This window comes from Naegleria gruberi, assembly GCF_000004985.1.
Source record: "Naegleria gruberi genomic scaffold NAEGRscaffold_8, whole genome shotgun sequence".
In the NCBI taxonomy this organism is placed as follows: Eukaryota; Heterolobosea; class Eutetramitea; order Acrasida; family Naegleriidae; genus Naegleria; species Naegleria gruberi.
This window is the reverse complement of record NW_003163319.1, coordinates 135,457-151,081: the sequence shown is the minus strand read 5'-3', so window position 1 is coordinate 151,081 and position 15,625 is coordinate 135,457. Positions and strand designations below refer to the sequence as shown.

Sequence of the window (15,625 nt, the reverse complement as noted above, 5' to 3'; positions counted from 1 at the left end):
AAATTCAATTTATCGAATCTTTCGTAATAGCAGGTAAGCAGTAGAAAAGGAGAAACATTTGTGTTCATCATCATCTTTAATATCATTAGCTGAAAAATGTAACGATTTACGACCCATCCTTCCCATCCAAGCAACATTCTTCAAGAACCAATCTAAACTTCCTCAATTTTGGATACAATCAGAGGAAGATCGGAAGAAGCAAATGTTGAGTGTAACTAAATCAATTTCATTATCCGTTAGTGATGACTCTAAAATCAATATTACCTCATCATCCAATAATAATAATAACAATACAACAGCAACACAAACCAAACATCGGTCCCTGAAGGAACATCAACACAAGTATCACAATAGATTTCTCTCTGATGCCTCAACAATTACTACAACAACCTATGCCGGATTGAATTCAAACTTCTCACCCAATGTATCATTTGTGAGTTTAAATCCCCAACAGAATATCACCTACATTATCACCAATAAGAGTAATTCTAAAACAGAGTCGGATCATGATTTGAATAGTGTTATTGAGGAGGGAGCTGAAACAGAGAGGATTTTGGATTTACATAATGGTTACGGTGATGCCAATACAATTGTTTTAGATCAAAAGTGGTCACTCTTCCGAGATGTCAGAGTTTTGAACGAACAATTGGATAATTTAATTGGAAAATACTATAAGGACGATGATAGGGATCCAACATGTGCAACAACAGAAGAGTATGAAACACTTCTTGCTAATGAAATGACAAAACGATTGGAAATTGCTCAAATTCACAGAGAACACAAACAGTTTGCCGAATCTTTTGCCCAACTGTCTAGGGTTGAGGAGTTGGCCACCAATAATCAATATGGTAAATTTGTACCAAAAATTGAACTGCTACACTCGAAATGTCTATTCCTCAAATCCATTATCCTCAAACAAAAGAAAAAAGTTGACGATGCAAATGAATATCTGGAAAGTGCACAGGAGAAAACTGATGCTCTTCTGCAATCTGTTGCTCCATCTGATTTTATTTGCTCAAATTCACCATCATTTATTGTACTGTCCACACGGATTTTACATTCAGAAATTTTACTGTGTTTGGCAGAGGAAATGATCAATTCACAAGATATGAGTGAGATTATCAAACCTACTTTTAATAGTCTCGAAATGACAATTAGTGAAAAGAAATACTTGTACAAGGTATTGGCATCATTTCTTGTGCCTGCTCTTCGTGATTTGACGTCGTACACTTCGACAGGTTTTGTCTCTGTGTTAAATCTCGAAGTTTTTCTCTTGATTGTATATTATATGGGTATTTGTTTGCGAGCTCTTTCTGAAATGGAATTGGCAAAACGAGTTTTACATTTGGTCAACAGACTTGGAAAGGGAAGTACATTGATTTTTTCATCTATGGAGGAAATTGACATGCCTGAAGATGCATGTAGTGAAAACTTTAGTGAATTGGAACTTGAAATTTATGGAAAGATGGACAAGGTTCTGAAAGAAATCGAGCAAAAAGAAAAAACCAATACCGATCTTCCAAAGAAATCCAAGTGGCAAGAGGATAGTGATGAAAGTGATAGTGAGAGTGATTGGGGAGATGAAATTGATTTTAATTCTGCTCCAAAATCTTCATTGGCTGGGATTTTATTTGGAGATAAAACAGACGACAGGGAATCTAAAGATGAAGAAAATGATCTTTTCGAAGAAGAATTCTTCCCTAACAAGTATAGACTCTTTAAATCGAGGACTTACAAGGAAGAGCTAATGCTACCAGAAGTTGTTTTAACTAAAGGATTGATTGGTGGAAAATCATTCCATGAAGGAAAACGTGAATTGTTGCTGTGGTTTCAATCTCTAATACCTAAAAAAGTCAAAGATCAGAATGTGATTGACTCTTGCTCTAGAGATGATTTAACAAATTTTCTCCTCTCGAGGTTGGAGAAGAGAGTGCAAAGCTATGACTTTTCAATGGAGTTTATTGAGAATTTCTATGAAATTTGTTACAGACTGATTCATATTGCAAAGGAGCAAATTACTACTCAGAGTATTCTGGTTAAATTTTTCGAAAATATGACACCTGAAGTTGTTAACAAACTCGCTCTAAATGAGAGAGCATACCTCTTTCACATTTGTGTAGATTTATTGAAAAGTGCAAATTCTACAAGATTATTCAATTTGGAAGATCCAAAACAGAGTGCTCAATATACTGAAATGATTTCCCTGCTGTTCAATGCTTATCCAACTCAGAGAGCAAGCATTATTGTTCTCCAATGTGAAATTCAAATCAAGTACCACATATTCCAATTAGAAACTGGCATGTTCCCTGATTTTGACAGTATTAGCGAAGTTTTTACCACTTTGGCCATGATTTTCAATGAAGTCTTTGACATACCAGAGGAAGGAATGGAAAATAATGCACTCTTCTACTCTGTAGTTGATCAAAAGATTAGGGATGCACCTATTTTTGTTGGCTCCTCAACCATGGGTACCACATTCAATTCCCCCTATTTTAGCTTCCCAAGCTTGTGTGACTGTGGAGCACTAATTGTAACATTATTAGAATTGTATGATTCTACATTGAGAAAACATGCTGGCTCTGAGACATGGATACCTCAATTCAGACATCCACTATTAAGTTCTCACGAGAGAATTGCTGTCATGTTCAGCAAATTTTACAGTAGAATGGGTATCTCAAAGAACAAAGCCTATGTAGCTTATTCGTTGGGATCTTTTTGGGCCAAACAGGGTGATTCTGACATGACCAGACTTGGAGAGTGTGCACTTTTTGAAAGTGTTTATCTATTCCAAAAATGTCCTCCTCTTTGTGTGGGAATTCCAACAATTGTAAGTGCAGAAGCACTTAAAGCAATGAGAAAATTTGGAGACGCCCTCTATTCAAACAGAAAGCCACAGTATGCATCAATTATTTACGAGATGTACACTCAAAACTATAGACTTCTCTCCTCAGATCATGACTACAAGTTTATTGATGAGTTGGCAGCCCTTGCCGTTAAGAGTGATGATTGGAGTAGATCCATCAGATATTATACCATCCTGAATGAAAAAGCTTGCCGTGACAAACGTGTGGCAGTAATTGCAAATATTTCCTCAAAATTATCTGCCTTATTTATGGAAAAAGGTGAATTCAGAAATGCTGAGAGAGTTAAAAGAGATGCTCTGGAAACGATCAAATCCCTCTCATCATCATTTGATTTCAAGATGGAACTTGAAATTGATTATGCTAAATTACTCTTAAATGGTGGAAATTTAGAAAGATGTGTCAATATTTGCCTTGGCCTCATTCAATCTTCACTCTCTATCAAAAATCCAGATCTCTACATTACTCTGGCTGAGGCCTATTTAAAAAAGAAATGGTTCAAGGAATGTGAAAGGGTTTTAAAAGAATTGGAAATGATTATGGAGAATAACTTTATGCAACTTCAGCAACAACAAGAAATGAGGTTACTAGAAATTATAACCAAGTACTATATGAAGAGGTCAATGTTTGGAAACTCCATTGAGACAATCAACATTGCTCTCTATAGGTGCAATAGAACATTTTCAACACTGGCTCAACTCTTCAAACTGAAAGGAAAAATATTGATGAGTGTTGCCAAATGGAGTCATCCAATATCTTTCCCAAATGAATTGATACCATCAGAGAAAGATAGGCTTTCAATTTTGACACTGATTCAAAAATCAGAAGTTCTCAGAGATGCACCAAAGGAAAAATATCTCTATTCCAAGAGACCTGTTTATGATTCTTTGGCTATAATTATTTCTGACTCTGTAGATTGCTTCCAAAAAGCAAAGAAATATTATGAAGCCTGTTCGAATGAGATTAGCTTAGCCAAGATGGACATTTTGATCGCCCAAGTCTTGGTTGACTATATGTTTACTCCAGTTACTGTCATGTCTAAAAAGCCAGAAGATTATCTTGATCTATGTTCCAATGATTCAAAAATGACATACATTGACCTTGAAGAAGTATTTAATGATTATATTGAACCAACACTTGATGTTGCTGTAACTGCATCTGATGTATTTATGTGTATGGATGTGAATTTAACTGCAGCCGAATGCAGATATCTCCAAGGAAGAACACACAGTTCTAAAAAGTATTGGTGTGAAATGCGAGACATTTTCTTTACTCTCTTTGTTGACAATAGTTCTCAGGTTGTTGTTTCGAGTGGAGCTACCCCTGCAATGCTAGAAAAAATTCTACTACTCTTGAAACGTTGTGTTAGATTATTGCTACTCTTTGAAACTACCTTCATTAATACCAATATTGGAGTTTTTGATACATTCTACATATTATCAATGGAATATGAAATGTCATTGAAGAGAACTCAAGAACCTACCTGTCTCTCCATTGAACAAAATGATGCCAAGGTCACTAGAATTTCCTGTTTCATTGATCCAGAATTATTGGATAAAAACAAGCCGTATGAAGGTCTTAACAAAGTGAACACTCCATCAACATTAACATTGCCCCTCAAGGGATTTTCCTTTTCATCCATGTTGAGATCACCAACTCTAAAGTCCTCACTGGATGCCACCTATAAAATCGAACCAAAAGAAGACTCTCACAGAACACATCTCAAGCACAGAGTTTGTGAAAGATTATTCTATTGCTTGTTGAGTATGAAGTTTGATAGAAGAAAATATCCAGGAGAAATTGATGGTCAATTGAGATTTAAGAATCAACAATCCATGAGAAGATTGTATAACTTGATGAATGCTGTTAGAGAAAGCAAACTCTCAACTCACAAAAAGAGATCATTCTACAACAAGAGCTCCAAACTTTCAAATGACAGTACAAAGACTATTAATTCCATAGAGTTATTAGATTCATCCAATTTGACATTACTTCCAGGTGATAAATCTGTAGTAGAGTCACTGCTGTCAACATTCAATGAGTCTAAAGGTGTGCTTATTTCAGGAACATTGAAGAATACTATGAATTTGCAAGTAATAGACGCTAATACCCACAATGCCAATGTACAAAAGCAAGCTTCCCTAGCCCCATGTCTCACTCCTCTTAAACGTGCTTTTAAGAAATTGAAGAAAACCAAATGCTTTGAAAGAATTGTTCTCCTCTCACATTTTGATAATGTCATTAGTTTTTACATTCCTAACTTGTTGCAGAAAAAGTTTGTATCATTTGGAGGTAAACTTTTCCTGAATACTGAGCATGATGTAGCAAAGGTAAATGATACTTTTGATCCTAATGCTTCCTTCAGTAGACTCCTTGGTTCCGTATCTACCAATATCTTTTACAAGACCATTCATAGCATGGAAAAAACAGAAGATGTTAGCATGTCTGAATTTATCAAGGCAATAATCACAGAGAGTATGAGAGATAAGAAGGAAAAGATCATGAACAAGTCCAACATTGCCATGTTGAAAGACCACTTCTCCTCAATCAACGACATTCTTTCGTACAAACCTGATCCTGTCCAATTTTTGGAAAATGCTGAATATATGAAAAGGAATGGATTTGACAAGTTTAACTATTGCTCCAGTATGAATCAAAAAACGAGTACTTTTACAAAAAAGAAGAGTGTTCCAATGCCAAAACCAGAAATGATTCCAACTCCTTCGACACCTATCACTCTCATTGCTCCAACCTCTCTGCAAGCAATTCCTTGGGAATTAATATTTGAGGAGAATGCAGTAAGATGCATGTCAATTAGGGATATATTAACGAGAAGTAAGAAGCGAGTGGAATCTGGTTTCGTTCCAAAAAACAAGACAAGACCAAAATTCTTTTGCTTTTACTCTAGTGACGATCCTAAATTTATTCAATCAGCAGAGGATGAGAGAAAGTACTGGATTTGGAGTAATGTCATGTGTGAAAAGCTCCATCTAGTACCAACATGTGAAACTAGAGAAAATGATGATGTTAAAATCAACATGCCATTCCACATTCCAATTGTAAAATACGGAAAGAAACCATCAAGCAAATCATACAAGAAAAAGTACGAACATATTGAGTTTTTGAAATTATCCAAAGTGCTCTCTGACATTCCACGAGTTATCAAATCAGTCGAATCATCCATAGAAGATGATCAGTATCCTGTATTCCTCTTCCCTTGGACTGACCTATTAGATGCCACTTCACTTCATCTTCAAATCACTCAATCTCTCCCATCAAGCATGATGACCTTTGTTCCAGATGGTTGCTATAGAAAATTTGTGGAATTCCTCATGGTAATGTATGAATGTTATTGGAGTGAAACAACCTCTCTTCCAATGCAACCTCTCACCAGCAATACTTCAAGCACTGGATCATCACCAGAACCTGCTCCTGAACTCAAACTCACAAAATTCCTCACTCAATGTTTATCCATTCTCAGAAATGAAAAGGAATACTCAATGCCACTCATCATGTTCCCTTAAATGTAGGAATAAAAGCATCATCATAATAAGTATCACTTTATTAATAGTACACTTGTCGGATGAAAATCTCTGCCTCCTCCTCTTCCTTATTTACAATTTTATGATTCATGATTGGTTGTGTGGAAGTGGTTATTGATCCAATAATGTTATGTTCGTAAATTTCTACAAGTGTTTTAACTGGCAATTGATTACTTTCATCAATCAGTGTCCTTACTAATGCACTATGATCTTCATTCACTTGTTGAGGTTGTGAAACTGTAAATGCTTCCAAATTAGACATTTTCTTTTTTTGAATTTTAATCGTTATCCAGTACAACAGTTTTAACAAACATTTATTTGGAAATGCTTAACAAACTTGTTCAATCAGGCAAATAAATGTGCTGTAGAGAATATGTTAGTGTACTATTAGTCATTAAAGAGAAACCTTTCCATTCGAAACGAAATAATCAATATTGGAAAGAATCACTTGGAAACATTCTAGCATTTCTCCATTCCAATGAACAGTTTTCGCATCTAGATAAATGGCGAACAGTTCGAATACACTATTCCAATAATATTCGAAATCCTGTGACCCTCCTTCTACATTCTAATAAACTTTCTTCTCCTTCTTTTACCAGTTAATGAGAACAGTCATCATTTATTCAAACTCTATCCCAATATTAATCCTTCTCCATCTTGTTTAATCTACAATCCCTTCGTTTACGAATCATTCTTTTCTTCACTCATCTAACAATAGTTTACAACATTTCATATTTAGACACTCAAACTTTGAAAAATACCCATCTCTCACCACAATGTATGTTCTCTATTACCAATTACTATGCATTCTTCATCACTCACTCCTTATTCGAAACATCTTTCACCTTTCACTTGCTAATTGTGCATTTTGATGAACATTTTGGAGTGACCTGTTGGTTAAAGATACGAAATGCCATCATTCAGTTGTATGAATAATATGATGTTGCAGAAATTCTTCTGCTCATGGTGATGATGCAATGCTAATAATAACAATATCGATAATCTTGTCTCTCGTTGCTGTTATTTTTATTTTCAGGCTTTGATAATTGATATTAGGTGCTGATAACGGCAAGTCTGCGGTTGTTTTTGGGGGAGAAAAAACCAAAAAAAAAACAACAAAAATACAACAAGCAACAAGCGAGAAAAGAGCAGAAACGAAGGAGGAGAGAAAAATTAGCCTGTTTTTGTTCTGAGAGGAGATTACCAAAATTACTTACTAGTAGTAAATCAATTTATATAATAATAATATTAAAGTAGAGGCTCGTGTTGCTTCTATAGTGTACATATTGAGTCAACTAGGCTTTGAAAGAGAAAATGGGTCAGCCTTTTCCTTGTTATTCGGAATCTGCAGTGAGTAGGTCTGAGATGGTTTCGAATAGAATGGAGGCTCGTCAGGAAGGTTTGGAACATTTCGACGAGCCAACCATGGATGATTTATTAAAATACATTGAGAAATGTAAGAAGGGAGGATCTACATCAACCACACAAAATTTCATCAATAGTTCCATTACTGCGAGTAGTACAAAAGCATCCATCTCATCACCTGATGTAATTCAACGAAACTTGGATTTGCCACCAAATATTGAAACAAGTGCACAACCAATTGTTGCTGTAAATTCTCTACCTAACATGACCAGTCAAAACCATCATTTACTCTATCCATCATCGTCATTTTCTAACTTGCGTAATGCTGGAAAGGATTTATCACCAACTCAACAATCATATGCCATTCATGGAATCAACTTGGAGAAATCGATAGAAGTTCTGGAAAGTGTCTGGGATGATGATGTGCTTACGAGTGAGGAACGTGAGAATGTTACCCTGTTTAAACAAACTAAACGTAATTTTACAGGAAATGAACACTTGACGAATGCAGAAATACAAAACTTGATTCTTCCAGACAGATTCGTATTGGATGTATTCCTATCAATGAATGAGCTTACAAAAGAATCCGCTGCTATGAGCAGTTTAAATATTGGACTCATCTTTTTGGAAGATTTCAATACCATGGGAGAGGAAAGAGAAGGCATTTTACCTCTAGCTCTTCAAGTGGGTACTGCCGTCCTCTTTTGGTCTTCATCTAGGCATGTTGTCAGTAATATCAGAACACATACAAATAGAAGAAAATTAAAATTGGTTCCCATCTCCAAGATTGAAGGAACTAAGAAAGTCTCAATGGCTCTTATTAATATTGCTAGAGTTTGCTGTAAATATAACGGCAAACATTACTATGACGAATCCAATTGTAATAGTCAACATTTTGTTTCGGCTGTATTGTCGAGATTGAATTTAGATAGTGTCATTTCTAATAAGTATGGATATTTTGAAGAGTTGAAGCGAGGCCAATATAGACTGAAATACTTTTATTCCAAGGCAGTCAAGTCAATTATTAAGGAAACAGCTGATGTGTTTGTGAATAATCCAAACTGGATTGAAGAAGTTGCTACCTCACTTCAAGTTTCCAAGGAAGAGGTTGAGTTTATTGTAAATAACGAAGCTATTGAATTTAAATCTAGAGCTCAATTAGATATTTTTGGTATTACTATTTCACATTTATCAATTATTGGAGGATTTGCTAAAAAGTACAGCTTGGAAAGATCGACAGAGATTGAAAACTTTTGGGTTAGTGATACAGGAAGGGAGGATTATGACTTTTTACACATTTATGATATGGTATTTGATGCCAAATCGATTAAGGAACCTGAAAACCAAAAGTACAAGGCACTTTCCAAGACTAGCTTTTTCTTCTTTGACGATGATGCAATGGTAACTGGAGGAACAGGTAAAGAAATAGGGGAGTTACAAAAAGGTTACAGAATTACAATACCACACAGAACTAGAATTAATCAAGATTAAAATCACCAAATTTTGTACAAAATTTTCATATCATTTATTATTCGAAACATTGATGCATGAATTTGAAAAATCTTTCAGAATACGGCTTTGCAGGAATGGCACTAATAGTATCCGATTTGTTTGTGATACTCTTCAAAGTGTGTTCAGCTTCCTTCTTTCTATTATATTCTGTCAAGATATCGATTATTCCAATATAGTACACTTCTCCATCGTCTTGCAATTCTCTTGCAATATCAATACTTGGAATTCCACAGACACACTTGTTTCTTCTGGAAAATCTGGAACCAGCAAGACTTCCACTATTCTTTCTTGGAGAACTTTCGACCAAGTTTACATTAATTCCAACTTCTTGATCTTGTTTGATATTTCTCGAAGCATTGCAAACTCCAACCAATAGTGAATAGTCCAATAAATTACATTTTGAGAGAAATTCAACATCCTTCTCAATGATTTTCATGTACAATAGTTTGTTTTCATTTCCAATTTTGAATTTTCTTTCCTTCTCAATCAAGTCGAGATCCTTCTTACAAAATCCATTTGGATTCTTTCTTCCATGAGTTGATCCTTTCAAATCATAGAGTTCGTCAATCGATCTTGATTGTGGGAAAATACTTCCCATTACAATAAAGTTAAACTTTTCATTGTCAATTACCATTTCATGGAAACCCAAAATTCTGACAATTAAAGAATCTGGATTCGAAATCATGTGATTGTAATAGAATGGTAAGATTCTTTTCAAACATGCCACTTCAGACTTTGAAATTGTCTTGACCATAAATTTACGATCACTACTATAAAAGAAGAATGAACCTGATTTACCATCTGATATGGAACACGAAAGAGTTGACAAACTTCCCAATAAGAGACCTCCCAATAATTGTTCAGGTCCCAAACTCATCATGTAACTATCCTCACTGATTCCAGTCATTTTTCTAATGTGTTTGAATACGAAAGGTGCATAATCAATAAATGTAGCTCCAACATCTTCCTCCTCATCAATTTCAGATAGCTCTGGATTAGTCATATTTCTATTGGAATCTTTTGGTAAATTAAACATGAGTCTCACACTGAAATCTTCCATTCTAACATCTCTCTGATCAATTGAACCAATGCAATCAGAGGAGAGACGAATGCCAATCATCATATTTAAACATAAATTCCACTTTTTACTTCCAAATCCAATAATTTTACCAGGTGCCTTGGAAGGATCATTGCTACTTCTATTTTTCAAATCAGTTTCATTCAGTAACTTGATTCCATTTTCATCAAATTCTATTTCACATTGATTTCAAAAATTTGAATCTCAAACCTACCTATAGTTTCATTATCCGAATTTTCCAACAATCCCATTCCAAGAAAAACATTAGAATTCCTCGTAGCCCCCTTCTTATACGCCTCCAAAGTCAAATATCCACATTTATCCTCATCCATATCATCAAACAATTTGTTGGCATAAACAATTGGATCTGGCATACTATTCAACCCCAAAGATTGTAAAACCTTATAGAGAGCTACGATAACTTTCTGCAATTCCTCTCTACTCAATTTCTTATCATTATCCAAATCAATCATTGAAAATGCAAATTCCAATTTTTGTTCAATTGTTCCTTTTGAAAGAATTGCCATTGTTGCTAAGAATTCACGATAATCAATTGAACCACTGTTATCTTTATCGAAAGCTCTGAATAAAATCTTTCCTAGAACGACATCTGCCTGACAATTGTCAAGTATGCAATCTTCATTTCCGTTTAATCTTCCGAGACAAACGAGAAATTCATGTAAACTGATTTGTCCATTCTTTTTTTGATTGGCATCGATTGCGGTAAATTGTTCCAATAATTGTTTCAATTCTTGTTTATCAACTGTTATTCGAAATAAAATATATTCGAAATTTTTCGAACTATTCGAAAGGGAGGTAAATAGTGAACCTACATGATGTATCGGATGATTTCGTCTTGAATTTCATCAATTTACTCGGAAGAATCGAAGGAATTCGTTTCTCTTTTTTCATCTCTTTCATTTGCTCTGAATTGAGTGATTGTGCTGCCTTTGGAGGGTTGACCGTCAGAGAACTCGTAATATTGAGAGAATGTCTACGGGGTGAATCACTGATTTCACCTTCGAGAGCCTTGTTGGAGGAGAACATTTTTTTTAGTTTGGTTTCGTCTTTAGTTTCTTCCCATCACTTTCAGTTTCTTTCATAATTCTGGTTCCTTTTTTAGAGAGTACTTGGATTAAAGAGAGATTTAATCTTTAAATGCTAAATTTTACAGTAAAACATTTTCCAATAGTTTATTGGAAACTTAAACATTCATAGATCTGTCAAATTATTTCTTCAAGGCAAGATCTCTCAAAACTGGGAAATTAGGAACACCCCAACCTGAAATGGCATCATATCCACTAGTAGCTGGGAAACCATAAGGACAAGGACTAGCACTATTATAACCTTGAGTGATATCAAAGAAGGCCTTTGGATTTTGTGGAATTTGAGTGTAGAGGAAGATATTAAGGAATCCGAGTGGTTTCTTACCAGCTTTGAAACGAGCATCATTAAGCAAACTGACAACACCAGCGAAACAAGGACAAGCTGCTGAAGTACCTGCAACATTTTGAATGGAACCACCAACGAAAACTTGATAACTATTTTGAAAATGAGAAATAAATTGTTTTGGAATATACTTACTCAACACCTAAAAAATAACATGTAAGAAATGAGATGGAAATATATTGAGCTACTTACCGAGAGCACTGACATCAGGATAAGCTCTACCGGATGGATTGAAGAATGAGGCTGGAGGAATGTTATTAGTCTTCAAGTACTTGGCGACAGCATCATTTTGATATTGTGGACGAGAGTAACTATTTTAAAATATGTTATATTATATTATTTAAATCAATATATTACTTACAGAGAAGAAAAACCACCACCTAATTTGTTAAATTAAAAAGGGATAGTATGAAGAATATTATAAGAATGAGCATGTCATTAAATTGTTAACTTACCACTCCAGTCAACTGACTTTTCCCAATAATCACTTGATGGTCTTGTAGCACCAACAGAGGTAACCCAAGGAGATGTATTTGGCCAACTATTTAAATTGTAAAACCATGGAAAATTTGTAAAAAACTTACGTTGGAGAGAATTTGGTTCCTTGATTATTACATTGAGCTCCGTTATCACCTGATGCTATCTGTTATGAATTGATTGGTTAATATTATCGGTAAATAAGAAATTGTCAACATACCATAACTGTACGTCCAGTGGCAGCAAATTTCATAAATTCAATATCTAATTGATCAGCCAATGCTCTGGTAACAGTAGATTCATCGTCTCCATAACTAACACTATGAACCTGTAAATGAGGTATTAAGATGAAAAATTGTGAATTAAAAAGAACTTACCCAAGGAGAAGCATCACCCATTTGTTGTTGTTGAGTAACCCAGTACAAGAATCTTTCTTGTCCAGTAACATTACTGACACCAGGAGTTGAGACAAAGGTAGTTCTAATCTTGTAACCAACACCCATAAGATATTGAATATCCAAAGAAGCTTCAACACCAGGATTGGATTCATCATTTGGTCCATAAACAATTGGTGATTGTCTAACCAAGTTATAAGTAGATTGGAACAAGGCCAAATCACTTTCACTATAATATTGTTGCAAGAATGAAGCAACAGACTGAGAACTGTTTGAACTAACAAATGTTGGAACAGTAATGTTATATCTCTTCCAAATAACTTGTGGAGTAATCAATCCATCATCTTGAGCAGATGCTGTCTTGGTCATCTTGACTCTATTTTCCATGCTTGGAAGACGAACAATGCCAGAAATCAAAGTAACTGAATCAGCAATTTCCTTTGGCAATGAATAACCTTGTTCCAAAGATCTCAACAAGACAGTCTTACTTTCTTGATGCATATATGGCTTCATATCAGCCTTGAAATACTTGTTAATGGAGGAAACTGGCATTAAACATTCAATAAAGTTTTCATGCTTTGAAACCTTCAAAACAATGCTTCCTGGAATAGTACTAATATAATGCAAGACATTTTGTCTATCTTCAGCAGATGGCTTTGTATATTGAGCAACTTGTTCCATAGTCAAATAATTTTCATGATCTGGATGTCCTGGAGTACTGACAGCAATTGCCTTCTTTCTCAACAATTCAACATTTTGATTCTTCAATGCAAAAGTAACATGAATCATTTGATTTTCAATCTTTTCTTCAATAGATTTCTTTTCACTACCAGATAATCTCATCAAATCATCTTGATGATGAATTCTCTTCCAGCCTTTCATCTCATAATGAGCCTTCATCACCTTCAATGAGGTATGTTCTTGATTATTTTCCATCCCGATATAATTTGATGATGATAATAAATCATCGGCGAGAGAGGAAGTGAGTTTGAGAGAGTGGACCATTCCGATTGTCATTAACATGAAACAACTCATCACCAAGACCACAAGGGTGGCTGGTGAGTGGGTCTTTGAATTTGCCATTTTTTTTTTGGTTTGAAAACTCCTGAAACTCCTTTTAATTACGGAATAAAGATGTCAGGTGGAAGAGAGGAAAATTCAAACTTTGGAAAAATTCTTCGATAATTATTTGCACTCGAATAGACGTAATCCTATAAAGCTCAATAACCTTATATGAAAAGTTGTAAATTATGCTCTTCGAAACGTTGGTATTAAGACGTTATGCTTCATCTTGGAAGGTATTTCGAAAGAAATATTATTTTTGGCTCACCAACATCATTTCAACATAAATAGCTATTGAAGAAACAATTGGAAAGGTCAACAAACAAACCAAAAAAACAATGGTAAATCAACAAAGCTTTAATTTTGAGTGTGATGATAGATTTGGTAAAAGAATTGAATTGCTTCTTTCCTTCTTGGAGAGTGAACAAGCGATTACCATGTCATGTACCTTCAATTATCATCAATATTTATTTAGAGAGGAAAATTCAACATTGATTCATTTCAAATATTACAAGACATGTTTGATGATGAATAAAATCACATGTTCCACAGCAGTTGGAGAATCGATCACCATAAAGGTTGGTGAATCTGGTTCTGATGATCAATATATGGTATTTAATCTTGTTAAAGAAGAGAAAGACAATAGTGATAAGTTAAACACCATGTTTGAAATTATGATGAAGGAAATTACAGAGCTGAAGGAGAGACTATGGTACACAGATAGAGATTTAAACAAGTTGTCTGAAAAGTATGTCTCTAATTGGGACCAACTTACAAATAGACAAAGAGAATTGGTATCATTGAAAAGAACTAATAAGAAATATCCTAATCTTAATCAATCAAGTGTTAACACAACCGGATTCGGATACCAAGTTACAAGATTCGCACAACAATCAATTTCTAATAATTTCCAATACAGTATAGAGAATTTGGAGCCTATTATTATATATTTCAAGCATCCAATTGAATTTTCAAAGATTGAATGCTCAGTTCAGGTTCAGGAAATTACTGGAAATGAAGATATTCATATTTATGTATATGGTGTTATCCAACCAAAAGGAGTAGTGAGAAGTGCTAACCCAATTAATGGTGATAAGCTTGGATCCTCTGTTGGACAATTGTTAACAAAGATATATACTGAACCTAAAGAGGAATTCTTATTGATGCCTAAACTGGATTTTCTAGAAGCTCAACCAACAAAACCTAACACCATAACATCCATTCAAATCAAGTCTTCATTGCCATATGATGGTATTGCACTCGCTGCAAGAAAGGCACACAATTTCACTGAAGCATTTTCTTTTTCCAATGTCAAGATATTTTAAACAAATATGAATGGAATTATTAATTAATAACCTAATATAATTCTCTTCATTCAAAACAGATTATTTGTCCAAGTTCACATTGTAACGAACTTTGTTGTAAAATTAGAAATAAATTCATAAAAAAAATGACATTACCTGGATTACTTTCCTATGATGTTCTTCATCACATTTTAAAATTTGCAATTGATTTTGAATATAGGAAACAAGGACTCTATTCAAAAAAGGAGCAAATAGAATGTATTGCAAAATTTCAATCTCTCAATCGTGAATTATCTGAAGCCATGGAAAGTGTTTTTAATTTATTTTGGTCAAATGTATTGAAAAGAGATGTTGTGAATTTGGAATTATTTCATGAGGAAGAATTGGAAAGACAATTAATTGTATCAAAAACTTTAAAAAGAAAAGTGATATTAACAAGAATGTGTAAAAGGAAAATGAATCATTCTAATGGAGAAACAAATAGAATGGGAAAGGTTGAAGTATTAATGCTTGGACCATCAGGGTGTGGTAAATCCACACTGGTCAATCAATATTTCGCTAAAGAATTGGAAATGGAATT

The 15,625-nt window shown here is 34.4% G+C and overlaps 6 protein-coding genes across 6 annotated transcripts; 3 read left to right on the top strand and 3 right to left on the bottom strand.

Annotated features, from left to right (window-relative positions):
- Positions 1 to 202: 202 nt before the first annotated feature.
- Positions 203 to 6,385, top strand: NAEGRDRAFT_63828 (uncharacterized protein; the record flags this gene model as incomplete). The annotated part of the gene is made up of 1 exon (XM_002680816.1): positions 203 to 6,385. The coding sequence occupies one exon, from the start codon at positions 203 to 205 to the stop codon at positions 6,383 to 6,385; it is 6,183 nt and encodes a 2,060-aa protein (XP_002680862.1).
- Positions 6,386 to 7,499: 1,114 nt separating this feature from the next.
- NAEGRDRAFT_57132 (uncharacterized protein) lies at positions 7,500 to 9,281 on the top strand. The gene has a single exon (XM_002680815.1). The coding sequence runs from the start codon at positions 7,718 to 7,720 to the stop codon at positions 9,257 to 9,259; it is 1,542 nt and encodes a 513-aa protein (XP_002680861.1). The 5' UTR covers positions 7,500 to 7,717; the 3' UTR covers positions 9,260 to 9,281.
- Positions 9,282 to 9,302: 21 nt separating this feature from the next.
- Positions 9,303 to 10,085, bottom strand: NAEGRDRAFT_3035 (uncharacterized protein; the record flags this gene model as incomplete). Its single annotated transcript, XM_002680651.1, has 1 exon — positions 9,303 to 10,085. A coding segment is annotated over one exon (783 nt), but the record flags the coding sequence as incomplete, so codon positions are not given.
- Positions 10,086 to 10,531: 446 nt separating this feature from the next.
- On the bottom strand, positions 10,532 to 10,969 carry NAEGRDRAFT_31097 (uncharacterized protein; the record flags this gene model as incomplete). The annotated part of the gene is made up of 1 exon (XM_002680650.1): positions 10,532 to 10,969. A coding segment is annotated over one exon (438 nt), but the record flags the coding sequence as incomplete, so codon positions are not given.
- A 555-nt stretch (positions 10,970 to 11,524) lies between these two features.
- Positions 11,525 to 13,762, bottom strand: NAEGRDRAFT_57131 (tripeptidyl peptidase; the record flags this gene model as incomplete). The annotated part of the gene is made up of 8 exons (XM_002680649.1): positions 11,525 to 11,899; positions 11,943 to 11,949; positions 12,000 to 12,118; positions 12,169 to 12,187; positions 12,263 to 12,348; positions 12,392 to 12,450; positions 12,505 to 12,612; positions 12,662 to 13,762. 8 exons carry the CDS (start codon positions 13,760 to 13,762, stop codon positions 11,587 to 11,589), a joined length of 1,812 nt encoding a protein of 603 aa, XP_002680695.1. The 3' UTR covers positions 11,525 to 11,586.
- A 317-nt stretch (positions 13,763 to 14,079) lies between these two features.
- Positions 14,080 to 15,066, top strand: NAEGRDRAFT_46683 (uncharacterized protein; the record flags this gene model as incomplete). Its single annotated transcript, XM_002680814.1, has 1 exon — positions 14,080 to 15,066. The coding sequence occupies one exon, from the start codon at positions 14,080 to 14,082 to the stop codon at positions 15,064 to 15,066; it is 987 nt and encodes a 328-aa protein (XP_002680860.1).
- Between the last annotated feature and the right edge of the window lie 559 nt (positions 15,067 to 15,625).